General features: G+C 42.2%; 1 protein-coding gene across 1 annotated transcript in view; it reads right to left on the reverse strand.

Moving 5' to 3' along the window:
* The window catches only part of PLPP5 (phospholipid phosphatase 5), a 478,158-nt gene extending 462,958 nt beyond the window's left edge, over window positions 1–15,200 (reverse strand). Inside the window, exon 1 of the mRNA XM_053718033.1 lies at window positions 15,099–15,200. Coding sequence (XP_053574008.1) covers window positions 15,099–15,194 — 96 coding nt within the window. The 5' untranslated portion in view covers window positions 15,195–15,200. The remainder of the gene's footprint in view (window positions 1–15,098) is intronic.
* Between the last annotated feature and the right edge of the window lie 6,382 nt (window positions 15,201–21,582).

Raw genomic sequence — 21,582 nt, forward strand, 5'->3', positions numbered from 1 at the left:
AGGGGTCCGTTCCTTCATGCTGCCTTAGAGGCAGCAGCAGGCTCCTTGGCCTGCTTATCTTTGTTCCAGGTCCGATTGTCTCCAGACCGCCTTGGACTGAGCAAAAATTCCCTCTTGTTTTGCCTTAGAGGAAGAGGATGCCACACCTGCCCTGAAGTTTTTAAAAGGTACGAAAATTAGACTTTTTTTTTTTTTTTGCCCTTGATTTAGACCTATCCTGAGGAAGGGCATGACCTTTTCCTCCAGTGATATAAGCAATAATCTCCTTCAAACCAGGCCCGAATAGGGTCTGCCCCTTGAAGGGAAGTTAAGTAGCTTATTTATTAAAGTCACGACAGCTGACCATGATATAAGCCATAGCGCTCTGCGCGCCAGTATAGTAAAAAACAGAATTCTTAGCCGTTAGTCTAGTCAAATGAACAAGGCATCAGAAAACAAAGGAATTGGCTAGCATAAGCTTGTCAAATATATTCATCCAATGGAGTCGCTTAACTGTAAAGCCTCATCAAGAGACTCAACCCAGAACGCCGCAGCAGCAGTGACAGAAGCAATGTATGCAAGGGGCTGCAGGATAAAACCCTGTTGAATAAACATTTTTTATCCATTGGATCTAAAAAGCACAACTGTCCTCGTCAGAGGTAGTGGTACGCTTAGCTAGAGTAGAAACTCTTCTCTCCACCTTAGGAACTGTCTGCCAGAAGTCCCGTGTGGTGGTAACTATTAGAAAACATTCTTCTAAAAAATAGGAGGGGAAGAGAACGGCACACCTGGTCTATCCCATTCCTTATTAAAAATTTTTTTTTTTTTAGTAAACCTCTTTAGGTATTGGAAAAACATCAGTACACACCGGCACTGCATATTATTTATCCAGTCTACACAATTTCTCTGGCCCTGCGATTGTACACATTCATTCAGAGCAGCCAAAGCCTCCCTGAGCAACAAGTGGAGGTTCTCAAGCATAAATTTTAAATGTAGAAATATCAGAATCAGGTTAAATCATCTTCCCTGAGTCAAAAAAAAAAAAAAAATCACCCACAGACTAAGCATATTGTGAGGTAGTATCATACATGGTTCTTAAAGGGTCTGTATGCTCTGTATCTACCCCCAGAGCTAACTGCTTTCCTTTAATTTCAGGTAGTCTGACTAATACTGCTGCCAGAATATTATTCACCACCTTTGCCATGTCTTGTAAAATAAACGCTATGGGCGCCCTTGATGTACTTGGCGCCATTTGAGCGTGAGTCCCTGAAGCGGGAGTCGAAGGGTCTGACACGTGGGGAGAGTTAGTCGGCATAACTTTCCCCTCGACAGAATCCCCTGGTAAAGAAACGCTATGGGTGCCCTTGATGTACTTGGCGCCATTTGAGCGTGAGTCCCTAAAGCGGGAGTCAAAAGGTCTGACACGTGGGGAGAGTTAGTCGGCATAACTACCCCCATGACAGAATCCTCTGGTGATAATGTTTTTAAAGACAAAAAATGATCTTTATTGTTTAACATGAAATCAGTACATCTGGTACACATTCTAAGATGGGGTTCCACCATGGCTTTAAAACATAATGAACACAGAGCTTCCTCTATGTCAGACATGTTAGAACAGGCTAATAATGAGACTAGTAAGCTTGGAAAACACTTTAAATCAAGTTAACAAGCAAATATATAAAACGTTACTGTGCCTTTAAGAGAAACAAATTTTGCCAAAATTTGAAATAACAGTGAAAGAACAGAATTTATGTTTACCTGATAAATTACTTTCTCCAACGGTGTGTCCGGTCCACGGCGTCATCCTTACTTGTGGGATATTCTCTTCCCCAACAGGAAATGGCAAAGAGCCCAGCAAAGCTGGTCACATGATCCCTCCTAGGCTCCGCCTTCCCCAGTCATTCGACCGACGTAAAGGAGGAATATTTGCATAGGAGAAATCATATGATACCGTGGTGACTGTAGTTAAAGAAAATAAATCATCCGACCTGATTAAAAAACCAGGGCGGGCCGTGGACCGGACACACCGTTGGAGAAAGTAATTTATCAGGTAAACATAAATTCTGTTTTCTCCAACATAGGTGTGTCCGGTCCACGGCGTCATCCTTACTTGTGGGAACCAATACCAAAGCTTTAGGACACGGATGATGGGAGGGAGCAAATCAGGTCACCTAGATGGAAGGCACCACGGTTTGCAAAACCTTTCTCCCAAAAATAGCCTCAGAAGAAGCAAAAGTATCAAATTTGTAAAATTTGGTAAAAGTGTGCAGTGAAGACCAAGTCGCTGCCTTACATATCTGATCAACAGAAGCCTCGTTCTTAAAGACCCATGTGGAAGCCACGGCCCTAGTGGAATGAGCTGTGATTCTTTCAGGAGGCTGCCGTCCGGCAGTCTCATAAGCCAATCTGATGATGCTTTTAAGCCAAAAAGATAGAGAGGTAGAAGTTGCTTTTTGACCTCTCCTTTTACCAGAATAAACAACAAACAAGGAAGATGTTTGTCTGAAATCCTTTGTAGCATCTAAATAGAATTTTAGAGCACGAACTACATCCAAATTGTGCAACAAACGTTCCTTCTTTGAAACTGGATTCGGACACAAAGAAGGCACGACTATCTCCTGGTTAATGTTTTTGTTAGAAACAACTTTCGGAAGAAAACCAGGTTTAGTATGCAAAACCACCTTATCTGCATGGAACACCAGATAAGGAGGAGAACACTGCAGAGCAGATAACTCCGAAACTCTTCTAGCAGAAGAAATTGCAACCAAAAACAAAACTTTCCAAGATAATAACTTGATATCAACGGAATGTAGGGGCTCAAACGGAACCCCCTGAAGAACTAAATTGAGACTCCAAGGAGGAGTCAAAGGTTTGTAAACAGGCTTGATTCTAACCAGAGCCTGAACAAAAGCCTGAACATCTGGCACAGCCGCCAGCTTTTTGTGAAGTAAAACAGATAAAGCAGAAATCTGTCCCTTCAAAGAACTTGCAGATAATCCTTTCTCCAAACCTTCTTGAAGAAAGGATAGAATCTTAGGAATTTTTATCTTGTTCCATGGTAATCCTTTAGATTCACACCAACAGATATATTTTTTCCATATTTTATGGTAGAATTTTCTAGTTACAGGCTTTCTGGCCTGAACAAGAGTATCAATGACAGAATCTGAGAACCCTCGCTTTGATAAAATCAAGCGTTCAATCTCCAAGCAGTCAGTTGGAGTGAAACCAGATTCGGATGTTCGAACGGACCTTGAACAAGAAGGTCCTGTCTCAAAGGTAGCTTCCATGGTGGAGCCGATGACATATTCACCAGGTCTGCATACCAAGTCCTGCGTGGCCACGCAGGAGCTATCAAGATCACCGATGCCCTCTCCTGATTGATCCTGGCTACCAGCCTGGGGATGAGAGGAAACGGTGGGAATACATAAGCTAGGTTGAAGGTCCAAGGTGCTACTAGTGCATCTACTAGAGTCGCCTTGGGATCCCTGGATCTGGACCCGTAGCAAGGAACCTTGAAGTTCTGACGAGAGGCCATCAGATCCATGTCTGGAATGCCCCACAATTGAGTTATTTGGGCAAAGATTTCCGGATGGTGTTCCCACTCCCCCGGATGAAATGTCTGACGACTCCGCTTCCCAATTTTCCACGCCTGGGATGTGGATTGCAGACAAGTGGCAGGAGTGAGTCTCCGCCCATTGAATGATTTTGGTCACTTCTTCCATCGCCAGGGAACTCCTTGTTCCCCCCTGATGGTTGATATATGCAACAGTCGTCATGTTGTCTGATTGAAACCTTATGAATTTGGCCTTTGCTAGTTGAGGCCAAGCTTTGAGAGCATTGAATATCGCTCTCAGCTCCAGAATGTTTATCGGGAAAAGAGATTCTTCCCGAGACCATAGACCCTGAGCTTTCAGGGGTTCCCAGACCGCGCCCCAGCCCACCAGACTGGCGTCGGTCGTGACAATGACCCACTCTGGTCTGCGGAAGCTCATTCCCTGTGACAGGTTGTCCAGGTTCAGCCACCAACGGAGTGAATCTCTGGTTCTTTGATCTACTTGGATCGTTGGAGACAAGTCTGTATAATCCCCATTCCACTGTCTGAGCATGCACAGTTGTAATGGTCTTAGATGAATTCGGGCAAAAGGAACTATGTCCATTGCCGCAACCATCAAACCTATTACTTCCATGCACTGCGCTATGGAAGGAAGAAGAACAGAATGAAGTACTTGACAAGAGCTTAGAAGTTTTGATTTTCTGGCCTCTGTCAGAAAAATCCTCATTTCTAAGGAGTCTATTATTGTTCCCAAGAAGGGAACTCTTGTTGACGGAGATAGAGAACTTTTTTCTACGTTCACTTTCCACCTGTGAGATCTGAGAAAGGCCAGGACAATGTCCGTATGAGCCTTTGCTTGTGGTAGGGACGACGCTTGAATCAGTATGTCGTCCAAGTAAGGTACTACTGCAATGCCCCTTGGTCGTAGCACCGCTAGAAGGGACCCTAGTACCTTTGTGAAAATTCTTGGAGCAGTGGCTAATCCGAATGGAAGTGCCACAAACTGGTAATGCTTGTCCAGAAAGGCGAACCTTAGGAACCGATGATGTTCCTTGTGGATAGGAATATGTAGATACGCATCCTTTAAATCCACTGTGGTCATGAATTGACCTTCCTGGATGGAAGGAAGAATTGTCCGAATGGTTTCCATTTTGAAGGATGGAACCTTGAGAAACTTGTTTAGGATCTTGAGATCTAAGATTGGTCTGAATGTTCCCTCTTTTTTGGGAACTATGAACAGATTGGAGTAGAATCCCATCCCTTGTTCTCCTAATGGAACAGGATGAATCACTCCCATTTTTAACAGGTCTTCTACACAATGTAAGAATGCCTGTCTTTTTATGTGGTCTGAAGACAATTGAGACCTGTGGAACCTCCCCCTTGGGGGAAGCTCCTTGAATTCCAGAAGATAACCTTGGGAGACTATTTCTAGCGCCCAAGGATCCAGAACATCTCTTGCCCAAGCCTGAGCGAAGAGAGAAAGTCTGCCCCCCACCAGATCCGGTCCCGGATCGGGGGCCAACATCTCATGCTGTCTTGGTAGCAGTGGCAGGTTTCTTGGCCTGCTTACCTTTGTTCCAGCCTTGCATTGGCCTCCAGGCTGGCTTGGTTTGAGAAGTATTACCCTCTTGCTTAGAGGATGTAGCACTTGGGGCTGGTCCGTTTCTGCGAAAGGGACGAAAATTTGGTTTATTTTTAGCCTTGAAAGACCTATCCTGAGGAAGGGCGTGGCCCTTACCCCCAGTGATATCAGAAATAATCTCTTTCAAGTCAGGGCCAAACAGCGTTTTCCCCTTGAAAGGTATGTTAAGCAATTTGTTCTTGGAAGACGCATCCGCTGACCAAGATTTTAGCCAAAGCGCTCTGCGCGCCACAATAGCAAACCCTGAATTTTTCGCCGCTAATCTAGCCAATTGCAAAGTGGCGTCTAAAGTAAAAGAGTTAGCCAATTTGAGAGCATGAATTCTGTCCATAATCTCCTCATAAGAAGAATCTTTATTGAGCGACTTTTCTAGTTCATCGAACCAGAAACATGCTGCTGTAGTGACAGGAACAATGCATGAAATTGGTTGTAGAAGGTAACCTTGCTGAACAAACATCTTTTTAAGCAAACCCTCTAATTTTTTATCCATAGGATCTTTGAAAGCACAACTATCTTCTATAGGGATAGTAGTGCGTTTGTTTAGAGTAGAAACCGCCCCCTCGACCTTGGGGACTGTCTGCCATAAGTCCTTTCTGGGGTCGACCATAGGAAACAATTTCTTAAATATAGGGGGATGGACAAAAGGTATGCCGGGCCTTTCCCATTCTTTGTTTACAATGTCCACCACCCGCTTGGGTATAGGAAAAGCTTCGGGGGGCCCCGGGACCTCTAGGAACTTGTCCATCTTACATAATTTCTCTGGAATGACCAAATTCTCACAATCATCCAGAGTAGATAACACCTCCTTAAGCAGAGCGCGGAGATGTTCCAATTTAAATTTGAATGTAATCACATCAGGTTCAGCTTGTTGAGAAATTTTCCCTGAATCTGAAATTTCTCCCTATTGGCGCACTAGATGTACTAGGGGCCTCCTGTGTGGGCAAGACTGGCGTAGACGAAGGAGGGGATGATGCAGTACCATGCTTACTCCCCTCACTTGAGGAATCATCTTGGGCATCATTTTCTCTAAATTTTGTGTCACATAAATCACATCTATTTAAATGAGAAGGAACCTTGGCTTCCTCACATACAGAACATAGTCTATCTGATAGTTCAGACATGTTAAACAGGCATAAACTTGATAACAAAGTACAAAAAACGTTTTAAAATAAAACCGTTACTGTCACTTTAAATTTTAAACTGAACACACTTTATTACTGAAAATGTGAAAAAGTATGAAGGAAATGTTCAAAATTCACCAAAATTTCACCACAGTGTCTTAAAGCCTTAAAAGTATTGCACACCAAATTTGAAAGCTTTAACTCTTAAAATAACGGAACCGGAGCCGTTTTTATATTTAACCCCTATACAGTCCCTGGTATCTGCTTTGCTGAGACCCAACCAAGCCCAAAGGGGAATACGATACCAAATGACGCCTTCAGTAAGCTTTTTCTATGTATCTGAGCTCCTCACACATGCATCTGCATGCCTTGCTTCCCAAAAACAACTGCGCAATAGAGGCGCGAAAATGAGGCTCTGCCTATGATTAGAGAAGGCCCCCAGTGAAAAAGGTGTCCAATACAGTGCCTGCCGGTTATTTTACATAATTCCCAAGAATAAAATAACTCCTCAAAGCTATGAAGTATTAAAAATGCTTATAAATCAATCGTTTTAGCCCAGAAAAATGTCTACCAGTCTTTAAAGCCCTTATGAAGCCCTTTATTCTCATTTAATAAAAATGGCTTACCGGATCCCATAGGGAAAATGACAGATTCCAGCATTACCACGTCTTGTTAGAAATGTGTCATACCTCAAGCAGCAAAAGTCTGCTCACTGTTTCCCCCAACTGAAGTTAATTCCTCTCAACAGTCCTGTGTGGAAACAGCCATCGATTTTAGTAACGGTTGCTAAAATCATTTTCCTCTTACAAACAGAAATCTTCATCTCTTTTCTGTTTCAGAGTAAATAGTACATACCAGCACTATTTTAAAATAACAAACTCTTGATTGAAGAATAAAAACTACATTTAAACACCAAAAAACTCTAAGCCATCTCCGTGGAGATGTTGCCTGTACAACGGCAAAGAGAATGACTGGGGAAGGCGGAGCCTAGGAGGGATCATGTGACCAGCTTTGCTGGGCTCTTTGCCATTTCCTGTTGGGGAAGAGAATATCCCACAAGTAAGGATGACGCCGTGGACCGGACACACCTATGTTGGAGAAAAAAAAAGGCAGTTAAACTAACAAAATTTTTACAGTGTATGTAACAAGTTAGCAGAGCATTGCACCCACTTGCAAATGGATGATTAACCCCTTAATACAAAAACAGATTAACAAAAAAAAAAATATGTTTTAAACAGTCATAACAGCTCCTACTTTTGAAGCCCTTTTGAGCCCTTCAGAGATGTCCTATAGCATGCAAGGGACTGCTGAGGGAAGCTGAATGTCACTGTTTGTAATTTTAACTGCACCAACTGTAACTTTTATACTATAACAGTGGAAATTGTTTCTATGCAAAATTTAAGCCAGCCATGTGGAAAAAACTTAGGCCCCAATAAGTTTTATCACCAAACATATGTTAAAAACGATTAAACATGCCAGCAAACGTTTTAAAACACATTTTTACAAGAGTATGTATCTCTATTAATAAGCCTGATACCAGTCGCTATCGCTGCATTTAAGGCTTTACTTACATTACTTCGGTATCAGCAGTATTTTCTTAGTCAATTCCATTCCTAGAAAAATATTTTACTGCACATACCTTATCTGCAGGAAAACCTGCACGCCATTCCCCCTCTGAAGTACCTCACTCCTCAGAATGTGTGAGAACAGCAAATGGATCTTAGTTACGTCTGCTAAGATCATAGAAAAAAGCAGGCAGATTCTTCTTCCAAATACTGCCTGAGATAAACAGCACACTCCGGTGCCATTTAAAAATAACAAACTTTTGATTGAAGAATAAACTAAGTAGAAAGCACCACAGACTCTCACAACCTCCTATCTATGTTGAGGCTTGCAAGAGAATGACTGAATATGGCAGTTAGGGGAGGAGCTATATAGCAGCTTTGCTGTGGGTGGACTCTTGCAGCTTCCTGTTGGGAAGGAGAATATATTCCATAAGTAATGGATGATCCGTGGACTGGATACACTTAACAAGAGAAACGGTATATAATATGTGTGGGTACAGTAAATGAGTAAGAGGAAAATTACAGCTAAACACAAACACCGCAGAAATGTAAAAATAGCCATTGTCATTAAGGGTAAGAAAATTGAAAAATGGTCCGGTCATTAAGGGGTTAAAATAAATTATTTCTAATGCTCTTCTCCACAGTACTTATGGAGAACATCAGTGCACATTCTCAATAATCTTAAATTCTCAAAAGGCACAACAAAAATATATAAATAGGTAATTTGTTAAAGTGTACTATACAAAATCTAACTTAGACAATCTAATGTAACCTCTTTTTTGGAGTTCCTGTGCACCTAGGCAAAATTGAACCAAGTAGCAGAATTTTACAGTGCCCAATTTTAGGCACATTTTTAAATGATAAATAAGGGAATTAACTCTCAAGCGTATATTTAGGGACAAATATAGGAGATCATCAATGATACATCATGTAACAAAAAGGTATAACCTTTACATTGCTTTTGTTCAGAAAATATTCAAGCTTTTAACCAATGTACCACCTAACATTGTACCATGCTTTCACAACATTTTACAGGAAAACTTTTACATAATCTGAAATTTTCTCTTTCAAATGAAATAAAAAAAAACTATTTATGCTTACCTGATAAATTCCTTTCTCCTGTAGTGTAGTCAGTCCACGGGTCATCATTACTTATGGGATATTAACTCCTCCCCAACAGGAAGTGCAAGAGGATCACCCAAGCAGAGCTGCTATATAGCTCCTCCCCTCTACGTCACACCCAGTCATTCGACCGAGAACCAAACGAGAAAGGAGAAACTATAGGGTGCAGTGGTGACTGGAGTATAATTTAAAATTTAGACCTGCCATAAAAAACAGGGCGGGCCGTGGACTGACTACACTACAGGAGAAAGGAATTTATCAGGTAAGCATAAATTATGTTTTCTCCTGTTAAGTGTAGTCAGTCCACGGGTCATCATTACTTATGGGATACCAATACCAAAGCTAAAGTACACGGATGACGGGAGGGACAGGCAGGATCTTTATACGGAAGGAACCACTGCCTGAAGAATCTTTCTCCCAAAAACAGCCTCCGAAGAAGCAAAAGTGTCAAATTTGTAAAATTTGGAAAAAGTATGAAGAGAAGACCAAGTTGCAGCCTTGCAAATCTGTTCAACAGAGGCCTCATTCTTAAAGGCCCAAGTGGAAGCCACAGCTCTAGTAGAATGAGCTGTAATCCTTTCAGGAGGTTGCTGTCCAGCAGTCTCATAGGCTAAACGTATTATGCTACGAAGCCAAAAGGATAGAGAGGTAGCAGATGCTTTTTGACCTCTGCTCTGACCAGAATAAACGACAAACAGGGAAGAAGTTTGGCGAAAATTTTTAGTTGCCTGTAAATAAAATTTCAGGGCACGGACTACGTCCAGATTGTGTAGAAGTCGTTCCTTCTTTGAAGAAGGGTTAGGGCACAATGATGGAACAACAATCTCTTGATTGATATTCTTGTTAGTAACTACCTTAGGAAAGAACCCAGGTTTAGTACGCAGAACTACCTTATCTGAATGAAAAATCAGATAAGGAGAATCACAATGTAAGGCCGATAACTCAGAGACTCTACGAGCCGAGGAAATAGCCATTAAAAACAGAACTTTCCAAGATAACAACTTGATATCAATGGAATGAAGGGGTTCAAACGGAACACCCTGTAAAACGTTAAGAACTAAGTTTAAGCTCCACGGTGGAGCTACAGTCTTAAACACAGGCTTAATCCTAGCCAAAGCCTGACAAAAAGCCTGAACGTCTGGAACTTCTGACAGACGTTTGCGTAAAAGGATGGACAGAGCTGAGATCTGTCCCTTTAAAGAACTTGCAGATAAACCCTTTTCTAAACCCTCTTGTAGAAAAGACAATATCCTAGGAATCCTAACCTTACTCCATGAGTAACTCTTGGATTCGCACCAGTATAAGTATTTACGCCAAATCTTATGGTAAATCTTCTTGGTAACAGGTTTCCTAGCCTGTATTAAAGTATCGATTACTGACTCCGAAAATCCACGCTTTGATAAAATCAAGCGTTCAATTTCCATGCAGTCAGCTTCAGAGAAATTAGATTTTGATGTTTGAAAGGACCCTGAATTAGAAGGTACTGTCTCAGAGGCAGAGACCAAGGTGGACAGGATGACATGTCCACTAGATCTGCATACCAGGTCCTGCGTGGCCACGCAGGCGCTATTAGAATCACTGATGCTATCTCCTGTTTGATCCTGGCAATCAAACGAGGAAGCATCGGGAAGGGTGGAAACACATAAGCCATCCCGAAGGTCCAAGGTGCTGTCAAAGCATCTACCAGGACCGCTCCCGGGTCCCTGGACCTGGACCCGTAGCAAGGAAGCTTGGCGTTCTGGCGAGACGCCATGAGATCCATATCTGGTTTGCCCCAACGTCGAAGTATTTGGGCAAAGACCTCCGGATGAAGTTCCCACTCCCCCGAATGAAAGTCTGGCGACTTAGGAAATCCGCCTCCCAGTTCTCCACTCCTGGAATGTGGATCGCTGACAGGTGGCAAGAGTGAGACTCTGCCCAGCGAATTATCTTTGATACTTCCATCATCGCTAGGGAACTCCTTGTCCCTCCTTGATGGTTGATGTAAGCTACAGTCGTGATGTTGTCCGACTGAAACCTGATGAACCTCCGAGTTGTTAACTGAGGCCAAGCCAGAAGGGCATTGAGAACTGCTCTCAATTCCAGAATGTTTATTGGAAGGAGAGTCTCCTCCTGAGTCCATGATCCCTGAGCCTTCAGGGAATTCCAGACAGCGCCCCAACCTAGTAGGCTGGCGTCTGTTGTTACAATTGTCCAGTCTGGCCTGCTGAAGGGCATCCCCCTGGACAGATGTGGCCGAGAAAGCCACCATAGAAGAGAATTTCTGGTCTCTTGATCCAGATTCAGAGTAGGGGACAAATCTGAGTAATCCCCATTCCACTGACTTAGCATGCACAATTGCAGCGGTCTGAGATGCAGGCGTGCAAAAGGAACTATGTCCATTGCCGCTACCATTAAGCCGATTACCTCCATGCATTGAGCCACTGACGGGTGTTGAATAGAATGAAGGACACGGCAAGCATTTTGAAGCTTTGTTAACCTGTCTTCTGTCAGGTAAATCTTCATTTCTACAGAATCTATAAGAGTCCCCAAGAAGGGAACTCTTGTGAGTGGTAAGAGAGAACTCTTCTCTTCGTTCACTTTCCACCCATGCGACCTTAGAAATGCCAGTACTAACTCTGTATGAGACTTGGCAGTTTGAAAGCTTGACGCTTGTATCAGAATGTCGTCTAGGTACGGAGCCACCGAAATTCCTCGCGGTCTTAGTACCGCCAGAAGAGAGCCCAGAACCTTTGTGAAGATTCTTGGAGCCGTAGCCAACCCGAATGGAAGAGCTACAAGCTGGTAATGCCTGTCTAGGAAGGCAAACCTTAGATACCGGTAATGTTCTTTGTGAATCGGTATGTGAAGGTAAGCATCCTTTAAATCCACTGTGGTCATGTACTGACCTCTTTGGATCATGGGTAAGATTGTCCGAATAGTTTCCATTTTGAACGATGGAACTCTTAGGAATTTGTTTAGGATCTTTAAATCCAAGATTGGTCTGAAGGTTCCCTCTTTCTTGGGAACCACGAACAGATTTGAGTAAAACCCTTGTCCGTGTTCCGACCGCGGAACCGGATGGATCACTCCCATTAGTAAAAGATCTTGTACACAGCGTAGAAACGCCTCTTTCTTTATCTGGTTTGTTGACAACCTTGAAAGATGAAATCTCCCTTTTGGGGGAGAAGCTTTGAAGTCCAGAAGATATCCCTGAGATATGATCTCTAACGCCCAGGGATCCTGGACATCTCTTGCCCAAGCCTGGGCGAAGAGAGAAAGTCTGCCCCCCACTAGATCCGTTCCCGGATCGGGGGCCCTCACTTCATGCTGTCTTAGGGGCAGCAGCAGGTTTTCTGGCCTGCTTGCCCTTGTTCCAGGTCTGGTTAGGTTTCCAGCCTTGTCTGTAGCGAGCAACAGCTCCTTCCTGTTTTGGAGCAGAGGAAGTTGATGCTGCTCCTGCCTTGAAGTTACGAAAGGCACGAAAATTAGACTGTCTAGCCCTAGGTTTGGCTCTGTCTTGAGGCAGGGCATGGCCTTTACCTCCTGTAATATCAGTGATAATTTCTTTCAAACCGGGCCCGAATAAAGTCTGCCCCTTGAAAGGTATGTTAAGTAATTTAGATTTAGAAGTAACATCAGCTGACCAGGATTTTAGCCACAGTGCTCTGCGTGCCTGAATGGCGAATCCGGAATTCTTAGCCGTAAGTTTAGTTAAATGTACTACGGCATCAGAAATAAATGAATTAGCTAGCTTAAGGGTTTTAAGCTTGTGTGAAATCTCATCTAATGGCGCTGAGTCAAGGGTCTCTTCCAGAGACTCAAACCAAAATGCTGCCGCAGCCGTGACAGGCGCAATGCATGCAAGGGGTTGCAATATAAAACCTTGTTGAACAAACATTTTCTTAAGGTAACCCTCTAACTTTTTATCCATTGGATCTGAAAAGGCACAGCTATCCTCCACCGGGATAGTGGTACGCTTAGCTAAAGTAGAAACTGCTCCCTCCACCTTAGGGACCGTTTGCCATAAGTCCCGTGTGGTGGCGTCTATTGGAAACATTTTTCTGAATATAGGAGGGGGTGAGAAAGGCACACCGGGTCTATCCCACTCCTTAGTAACAATTTCAGTAAGTCTCTTAGGTATAGGAAAAACGTCAGTACTCGTCGGTACCGCAAAATATTTATCCAACCTACACATTTTCTCTGGAATTGCAACTGTGTTACAATCATTCAGAGCCGCTAATACCTCCCCTAGCAATACACAGAGGTTTTCCAGCTTAAACTTAAAATTTGAAATGTCTGAATCCAGTTTATTTGGATCAGATCCGTCACCCGCAGAATGAAGCTCTCCGTCCTCATGTTCTGCAAATTGTGACGCAGTATCAGACATGGCCCTAGCATTATCAGCGCACTCTGTTCTCACCCCAGAGTGATCTCGTTTACCCCTAAGTTCTGGCAATTTAGACAAAACTTCAGTCATAACATTAGCCATGTCCTGTAGAGTGATTTGTAATGGCCTCCCTGATGTACTTGGCGTTACAATATCACGCACCTCCCGAGCGGGAGATGCAGGTACTGACAAGTGAGGCAAGTTAGTCGGCATAACTTCCCCCTCTTTGTCTGGTGAATGATGTTCAACATGTACAGATTGATTTTTATTTAAAGTAGCATCAATGCAATTAGTAAATAAATTTCTATTGGGCTCCACCTTGGCTTTTGAACATATTGCACAGAGAGATTCCTCTGAGTCAGACATGTTTAACAAACTAGCAATTAGACTAGCAAGCTTGGAAATACTTTTCAACTAAATTTACAAGCAATATGTAAAACGTTACTGTGCCTTTAAGAAGCACAGAAAAAAACTATGAACCGGATTAGTTATAAAAACCAAATTTACCCGGTAAAAACATAAATTTAGCAAAGGATTGCACTCATTAGCAATGGATGATTAACCTTAATATCAGAAAAAAACGTATAATAATTGAAAAGATAAGCGTTTTTATCACAGTCAAAGCACAGTCTCACAGGTCTGCTGTGAGTGATTACCTCCCTCAAAACAAGTTTTGAAGACCCCTGAGCTCTGAGGAGACGTTCCGGATCATGCAGGGATAGAAGGCAGACTTGTGACTGAATTTCTGATGCGTAGCAAAAGCGCCAAAATAGGCCCCTCCCACTCACATACAACAGTGAGGGAAGCTCAGTAAAACTGTTTTAATTTAAATAAACGACAGCCATGTGGAAAATAACGCCCAAAACAATTTTTCACCAAGTACCTCAGATAATTAAACGATTTAACATGCCAGCAAACGTTTAAAATCTAATTTATGAAATGTCATTAAAAGCCTGCTGCTAGTCGTTCACACTGCAAGTTAGGCTAAAGTTATATGCATACAGTATTTTCCCAGTGAAGTGCCATTCCCCAGAATACTGAAGTGTAAACATACATACATATCAGCCTGATACCAGTTGCTACTACTGCATTTAAGGCTGTACTTACATTATATCGGTATTGGCAGTATTTTCTCAGTCAATTCCATTCCTTAGAAAATAATATACTGCAACATACCTCTTTGCAGGTGAACCTGCCCGCTGTCCCCTGATCTGAAGTTTACCTCACTCCTCAGAATGGCCGAGAACAGCAAATGGATCTTAGTTACGTCCGCTAAGATCATACAAAACTCAGGTAGATTCTTCTTCAAATTCTGCCTGAGAAGAAAACAACACACTCCGGTGCCGTTTAAAATAACAAACTTTTGATTGAAGATATAAAAACTAAGTATAATCACCACAGTCCTCTCACACATCCTATCTATTAGTTGGGTGCAAGAGAATGACTGGGTGTGACGTAGAGGGGAGGAGCTATATAGCAGCTCTGCTTGGGTGATCCTCTTGCACTTCCTGTTGGGGAGGAGTTAATATCCCATAAGTAATGATGACCCGTGGACTGACTACACTTAACAGGAGAAAATGTCACTTTTTCTTCTGTTATGCATCTTACTTCATAACAATTATGTTTAATTTCAGAATGGAGTTTGCAAAAATAATAAAAATGATACTGTCTGTACAGCTAAAAATTATTAGAAATTATCTACTATTTACATTATAATAAAAGATATGTAAGAATTACTTTAACTTACAAACATGCTATTGGTAGGAATACGATCAGATACAATGTACGGGTTCCTGTAAAGCCACATTTCCTCTGGCTGTATCACTCGTTGAAAGGGATGCATAACTTCTGTCAATCTAAGTATGGAAAGATATTGAATGGTTAAATTGTATTAAAAATTCACTCCATTATACAGAATTGCATATTATGGGCTAGATTACGAGCAGAGCAGTAGTTTGTGCTTGCACGTTAACTCCACTAGAAGTACGTTTTTTGCTTAAGTTTGAACATGACAACAGCTTTAACTAATTCCCCCATAGACTTCAATAGAGCATGAAAGCTGGAAAAAAAACTACTAACACCCTTACTCGAGCGCAAACCCAATCACATGAAATATTAATATTTCACATTCTAATGTTCTTCACACAGAAGAATATGTTCTATTTATTCATAAATACATATTTATTTATCTGATGGTATTTTGGTACAATATGTATCTATACATATATACCGGTGTATGTGTGTATATATATATATATATATATATATATATATACACTAGTCCTAAAGCCCGTTCACACGGGCCGTGTTATTGTATTCATTATTCATTATTTTCTCTCTCTCTCTCTCTCTCTCTCTCTCTCTCCAGTCCTCGCGCTGCTGTACCTGCAGGGATGCGCGTCTGATCAGCTTTGCGCCTTCACTTGCCGGTCCTCGCGCTGCTGCTTTCACTTGCAGGGGTGCGCGTGCGATCAGCTGTGCTCTTTCACTTGCCCGGTCCTCGCGCTGCTGTTTTCACTTGCAGGGGTGCGCGTGCGAGGTCGGGTGGGTGCGCGTGCGATCAGCTGTGCGCTTTCTAAGGCCAAGTGTTTGTCTGTACTGCGCATGACGGCTTCAGACAAACACTTGCCTTTTATAATATAGGATATATATATATATATATATATTTTTTTTTTTTTTATAGTGTTTGTACCAGCTGACCCTGGATATTAAGACTATGGACAAGGGCCCACAGTATTTCAATATAAATGTGGGCTCCAAGGTGCACGGAGGTTTAAAAAATAATATAAAACTACACAGAGATTCACAAGTAAACCTTATCCAGCAACCCCATATAAAATTAAATAAATATAGGAACCGTCACCCCCCAAAAATAAACACTACTAAGGCTACTGGTAAATAATATGTATTTAATTGATTCGTGATCATGTGCAAAAAAGATTATGTACAAAAAGAAAAAAACACACATTAATTGGTCATAAAGTTGATAAGTATATGCAATTCATTCATATGCTAATCAACTTTATGACCGATTAATGTGTAAATATTCCCTCATGTGAAGAACATTGGGAAGCAAAATATTTACAGTAAATACATAGTTAAACACTTTATTAAATATGAATATTGCATAAATATGATTTCCCATGTTATCAGCTACTTGACTGCAAAATGCTCCAATGCACTTATATACTGTAGATATGTATACATATGTGTATTTATGTGTGCTTGTGTGTATATATATATGTCTGTAAATACACATATAAATACATAACTAGATATGTAGTTATATCTTTATATGTGTATTTATGCATACTTACATATACATTTCCACTATTTTAACTAGAATAACAGTTAACCAGAGTTCTGAAGTCTCGCTATCCAGACGCAGGTTAAATTCAATAGCGCTCAAACGAATGTATTTACTTTCAATCTGTAATACGTGCACTACTTCCCATGCGCGCAAATAGCCGTGATAAACCCATTTTCGCTAGCACATAACAAGCCACTCATAATCTAGCCCTATGCAGGCTTCCCAACACTACTGGCAGTAAAGTTTCTAACAAAAACAAAAACATTATTAAATAAGCATAGCATAGAATGATTACTTTCAGATTAGATCAGAGTGCAAATTTAATGGATATTTATTCAAGGGACATCAATGTAAAGCATGTTTTTATGTACAAAACACTCCAAACAGAAGAGCACATCTGCATGATTATTAACAGATTAGTTTATTCTGTTGGATACTGTCCACAGACAGTCACAAAGAAGGTAGGTATTGATACAAGTAGGTCTTGCTCTAGAAAATCCGGCTTCAGAGGCAACTGCCATGGCAGAACAGATGACGTGCACTAGTTCTGAAAACCAAGGCCTGCGCGGACACGCAAGAACTTGAAGAATCGAGAAAATATTCTCCAGATTGACCTGAACTACCACTCGCAGCAAGAATCACAAACAGTACACTAGATTGAAAAGCCAGGGGACCGCCAGTTGGTCCACTAGTTCAGCCTAAGGGTTTGTAGATCTCGATCCGATCTCAGAAATTGCCAATCAGACGGAAGGCTAAGGTCCATCTCCGGACACCCCCACCTGTGAAGAATCTCACATTACACCTCCTAGAGTAGGGACATTCCCGAGAGGAGAGTCTGTCTGCACCGAAAACCCTCTTCCTAGTTCTCCACACCTGGATGCGGAAGGCTGATATCTGACAATGGCATGGCTCTGCCTATTGAAAGAGAGAGATACCTCCTGAATCACCAGAGTGCTACGTGGTCCGTCCACATGATGAAAATAAGTGACGGTAGAAACATTGACAGAATAGAATCAATATAACATACGGAACAAAGCTGACGCAACGATGGAAAAATCGAAGATGGTCCGCAAATCCAGAGGTTAATGGGGATTAACCTAATTCTCCTTATAGTGAATAAACATACACACATAGGATATGAGATTGTGGAACAAAAACATAAATTATGCTTACCTGATAATTTAATTTCCTTCTGTATGAGGCGAGTCCACTGCATCATTCCTTACTGTTGTAAAAAATAAAAACTGAACCTGGCCACCAGGAGGAGGCAAAGACACCCCAGCCAAAGGCTTAAATACTCCCCCCCTACTTCCCTCATATCCCAGTCATTCTGCCAAGGGAACAAGGAACAGTAGGGGAAATATCAGGGTATAAATGGTGCCAGAAGAGAAAACCTAATTTTGGTCTGCCCATCGGAGTATACGGGTGGGGGCCTAGGACTCTCCTCATACAGAAGGAAATAAAATTATCAGGTAAGCATAATTTAGGTTTTCCTTCTTAATATGAGGAGAGTCCACGGCATCATTCCTGAAAACTATACCCAAGCTCTAGAGAACACTGAATGATAAAGGGAGGGGTAAAAGAAAGGCGGACCCTAATCTGAGGGCACCACAGCATGCAAAACTTTTCTCCCAAAAGTTGCTTCAGCCGAAGCAAAAACATCAAACTTGTAACATTTTTAAAAAGTATGTAAGGAGGACCAGGTAGCGGCCTTACAAATCTGATCCATAGAGGCCTTGTTATTAAAGGCCCAAGAGGAAGCTCTAGTGGAATGAGCCATAATCCTTTGAGGAGGTCTAGGTCCCGCTGACTCATAACCTAAGCTTATAAAAACTCCTCAACCAAAAAGATAAGTAAGTTGAAGAAGCCTTCAGACCCTTACGCTTCCCAGAGTAGATAACAAACAAGGAAGAAGTTTGTCTAAAATCCTTAGTAGCTTGAAGATAAAACTTCAAAGCTCGAACCACATCCAAATTATTATAATATCCTTTGAAGAAGGAGGATTAGGACACAAGGAAGGAACCACAATCTTGTGATTGATTATGCGATCAGACACAACCTTAGAAAGATAACCCAAGCAGGTACATTAGACAGCCTTATCAGTGTGGAACACCAGATATTTCAGAAACTCTGCGTGCTGACACAATAGCCAATAGAAAAAGAACCTTCCAGGACAACAATTTGATATCAACCAAATGCATAGGCTCAAACGGAGCCCGTTGCAAAACCTTAAGAACAAGATTCAAACTCCAAGGTGGAGCATTAGATCTAAACACAGGTCTGATCCTAATCAGAGCTTTAACGAAAGATTGCACGTCAGGGATCTCTGCGAGCCTATTGGGCAGCAAAACAGATAGGGCCAAAATCTGTCCCCTCAGGGAACTGGCAGAAAGGCCCTTCTCCAGACCCTCCTGGAGAAAAGAAGGTATCCTGGCAGCCTTAAACTTATGCCAGGCTAAACCACGTTCTTCACACCAGAATAAGTAAGCTCTCCACACCTTATGATAGATGCAATGAGTAACAGGCCTACAAGCCTGAATGAGAGTATCAATAACCCTCTCAGAGAAACCTCTCTTGGCTAGGACTAAGCATTCAATCTCAACGCAGACAGACTCAGAGAATCTAGATTTTAATGAACAAAAGGACCCTGTTCCAGCAGATCCCTGCAACAAGGTAACTTCCACGGAGGAGATGAGGACATCCCCACCAGGTCCACAAACCACATCCTTCGCGGCCACGATGGAGCAATCAGTATCACTGATGCCTGCTCCTGCTTGATGCGGGCCACTACACGAGGAAGAAGTAGTAACAGCGGGAAAATGTGAATCAAATTGCACCTCCAAGGCACTGCTAATGCATCTATTAGCTCCGCTTGAGGATTTCTGGACCGCGACTTATATCTGGGTAGCTTGGAATTGAGCCGGGATGCCATGAGATCTATCTCCAGCGTCCCCCATTTGTTGCAAATCTCCACAAACACCTTGGGATGGAGAGATCATTCCCCCGGATGAAAGGATTGTCTGCTGAGGAAATCCGCTTCCCAGTTGTCCACACACGGAATGTGGATCACTGACAGCGAGCAGTTGTGGGACTCTCCAGAATCCGAGATACTTCCCTCATTGCTAGATAGCTTCTCGTTCCCCCTGATGGTTGATGTAAGATACCAAGGTTATGTTGTCTGATTGGAATCTGATAAACTGGGACAAACCCAGAAGAGGCCAAGACTTCAGAGCATTGAAGATTGCCCGAAGTTCCAGAATGCTGATCAGGAGGAAGGATTCTTCTCGAGTCCACAGGCCCTGTAGTCACAATCTCCCAGGATGGTCTCAAGAAGGATGTCCCTTGGGACAGGTGATCTGGACAGAGCCAACAGGAAAGTGATTTTCTCGACCGGTTGTCCAGCGAAATCTGTTGAGACAGATCCGAATTATCGCCGTTCCACTGTCTCAGCATGCACAGCTGTAGTGGTCTGAGATGGAATCTGGCAAAAGGAATGATGTCCATGAAGGACACTATGAGACCAATCATCTCGATACACCAAGCCCCAGAGGGCCTTAGGGAGGTCTGGAGGGCAAGACAAGCGGAAGTTAGCTTGTAATGTCTCTGGTCTGGTCACCTTGGTACTGGGAATAAGAGAACTCTTTTCTAAGTTTATCTTCCATCCATGAGATTGAAGAAGAAAACGAAGACATTTCAAATGGTCTTCTGCCAGACGACAAGATGGTGCTTGAACCAGAATATCGTCCAAGTATGGAGCTACTGCTATACATCTGGTTCTGGCAACTGCAAGCAGAGCCCCTAGAACCTTCGTAAAAACTCTTGGAGCAGTAGTTAGACCAAACAGAAGTGCAATAAACTGGAAGTGCTGGTCCAGGAACGCAAACCTTAGGAACTTGAAAAGCTCCTTGTGGATTGGAATGTGAAGGTAAGCATCCTTCAGATCTATAGTGGTAATTAACTGTCCTTCCTAAACTAAGGGAAGGATGGACCTTATCGTCTCCATCTTAAACGAGGGGACAGATAGGAATTTGTTTAAGCACTTTAGGTCCAGAATCGGGACCACAAAAATGTTTGAATAGTATCCCAAACCTCTTTCTGCAAGAGGTACCGAGACAATGATTCCTAGGGAGTATAGATACATCACGCACCCCAGAAAGGCTTCTCTCTTTTCTGAGAAGTGAAGACAAAAACAAGAGAGCACCTCATGGTGTGGTATCGTAATAACAAATGTGGAAACAAAGTGAAACAGGTAATGAACAGGTACTCACAAACGAGATGGCACTCTAAAGACGTGCATGCGAGCAGGCTGACCTTTAACAGCAGTCAGTACGCTGAGGGGCTAAGTCTTGTCGGTGACACGGTGACTTCTTAGCCGCACACTCCTCCTGACAGGCGATGGAAGGAAACGCACATTGGTGCTGTACTGAGAGGAATAGAAGACCGGACCAATGCAATCTGTAGAGATTCTGTAAAACCGACACTTATATGTGCCCAACGAATGCTTTTCAAAGCTTTGTATACATAAATGTGGAAAGAGTCCAAATGTGGTATAACATAGATGTTTAATAGAGCAATGCAACGCGTTTCTCGGCCGTTAAGCTCTTGACTGTTTCATCAGGTAATATACAAGTTTGGCCTAACATGAGGCTTTAAAAACACACCGGTGGGGTTTGATTGGGCAGAAGTTCCGCCAATAACAATGTTACAATACATCTAGTAGAAAATACACGAACAATAAAAGAGACACAATTAATCTGTTGTTATGCAACTGAATGGATATCAATAAAAGCTAAGTTAAATTCTAAAAGATATACAATCTAACACTGAGATAGTCTTAAAAGAATATTGCAAAAAATAAAACAATAATAAAATGTTTTGCATGTTACAAAAAGAAGAGACCGTAATCAATATAATATTAGAA

Source organism: Bombina bombina, chromosome 6 (genome assembly GCF_027579735.1).
Source record: "Bombina bombina isolate aBomBom1 chromosome 6, aBomBom1.pri, whole genome shotgun sequence".
In the NCBI taxonomy this organism is placed as follows: Eukaryota; Metazoa; Chordata; class Amphibia; order Anura; family Bombinatoridae; genus Bombina; species Bombina bombina.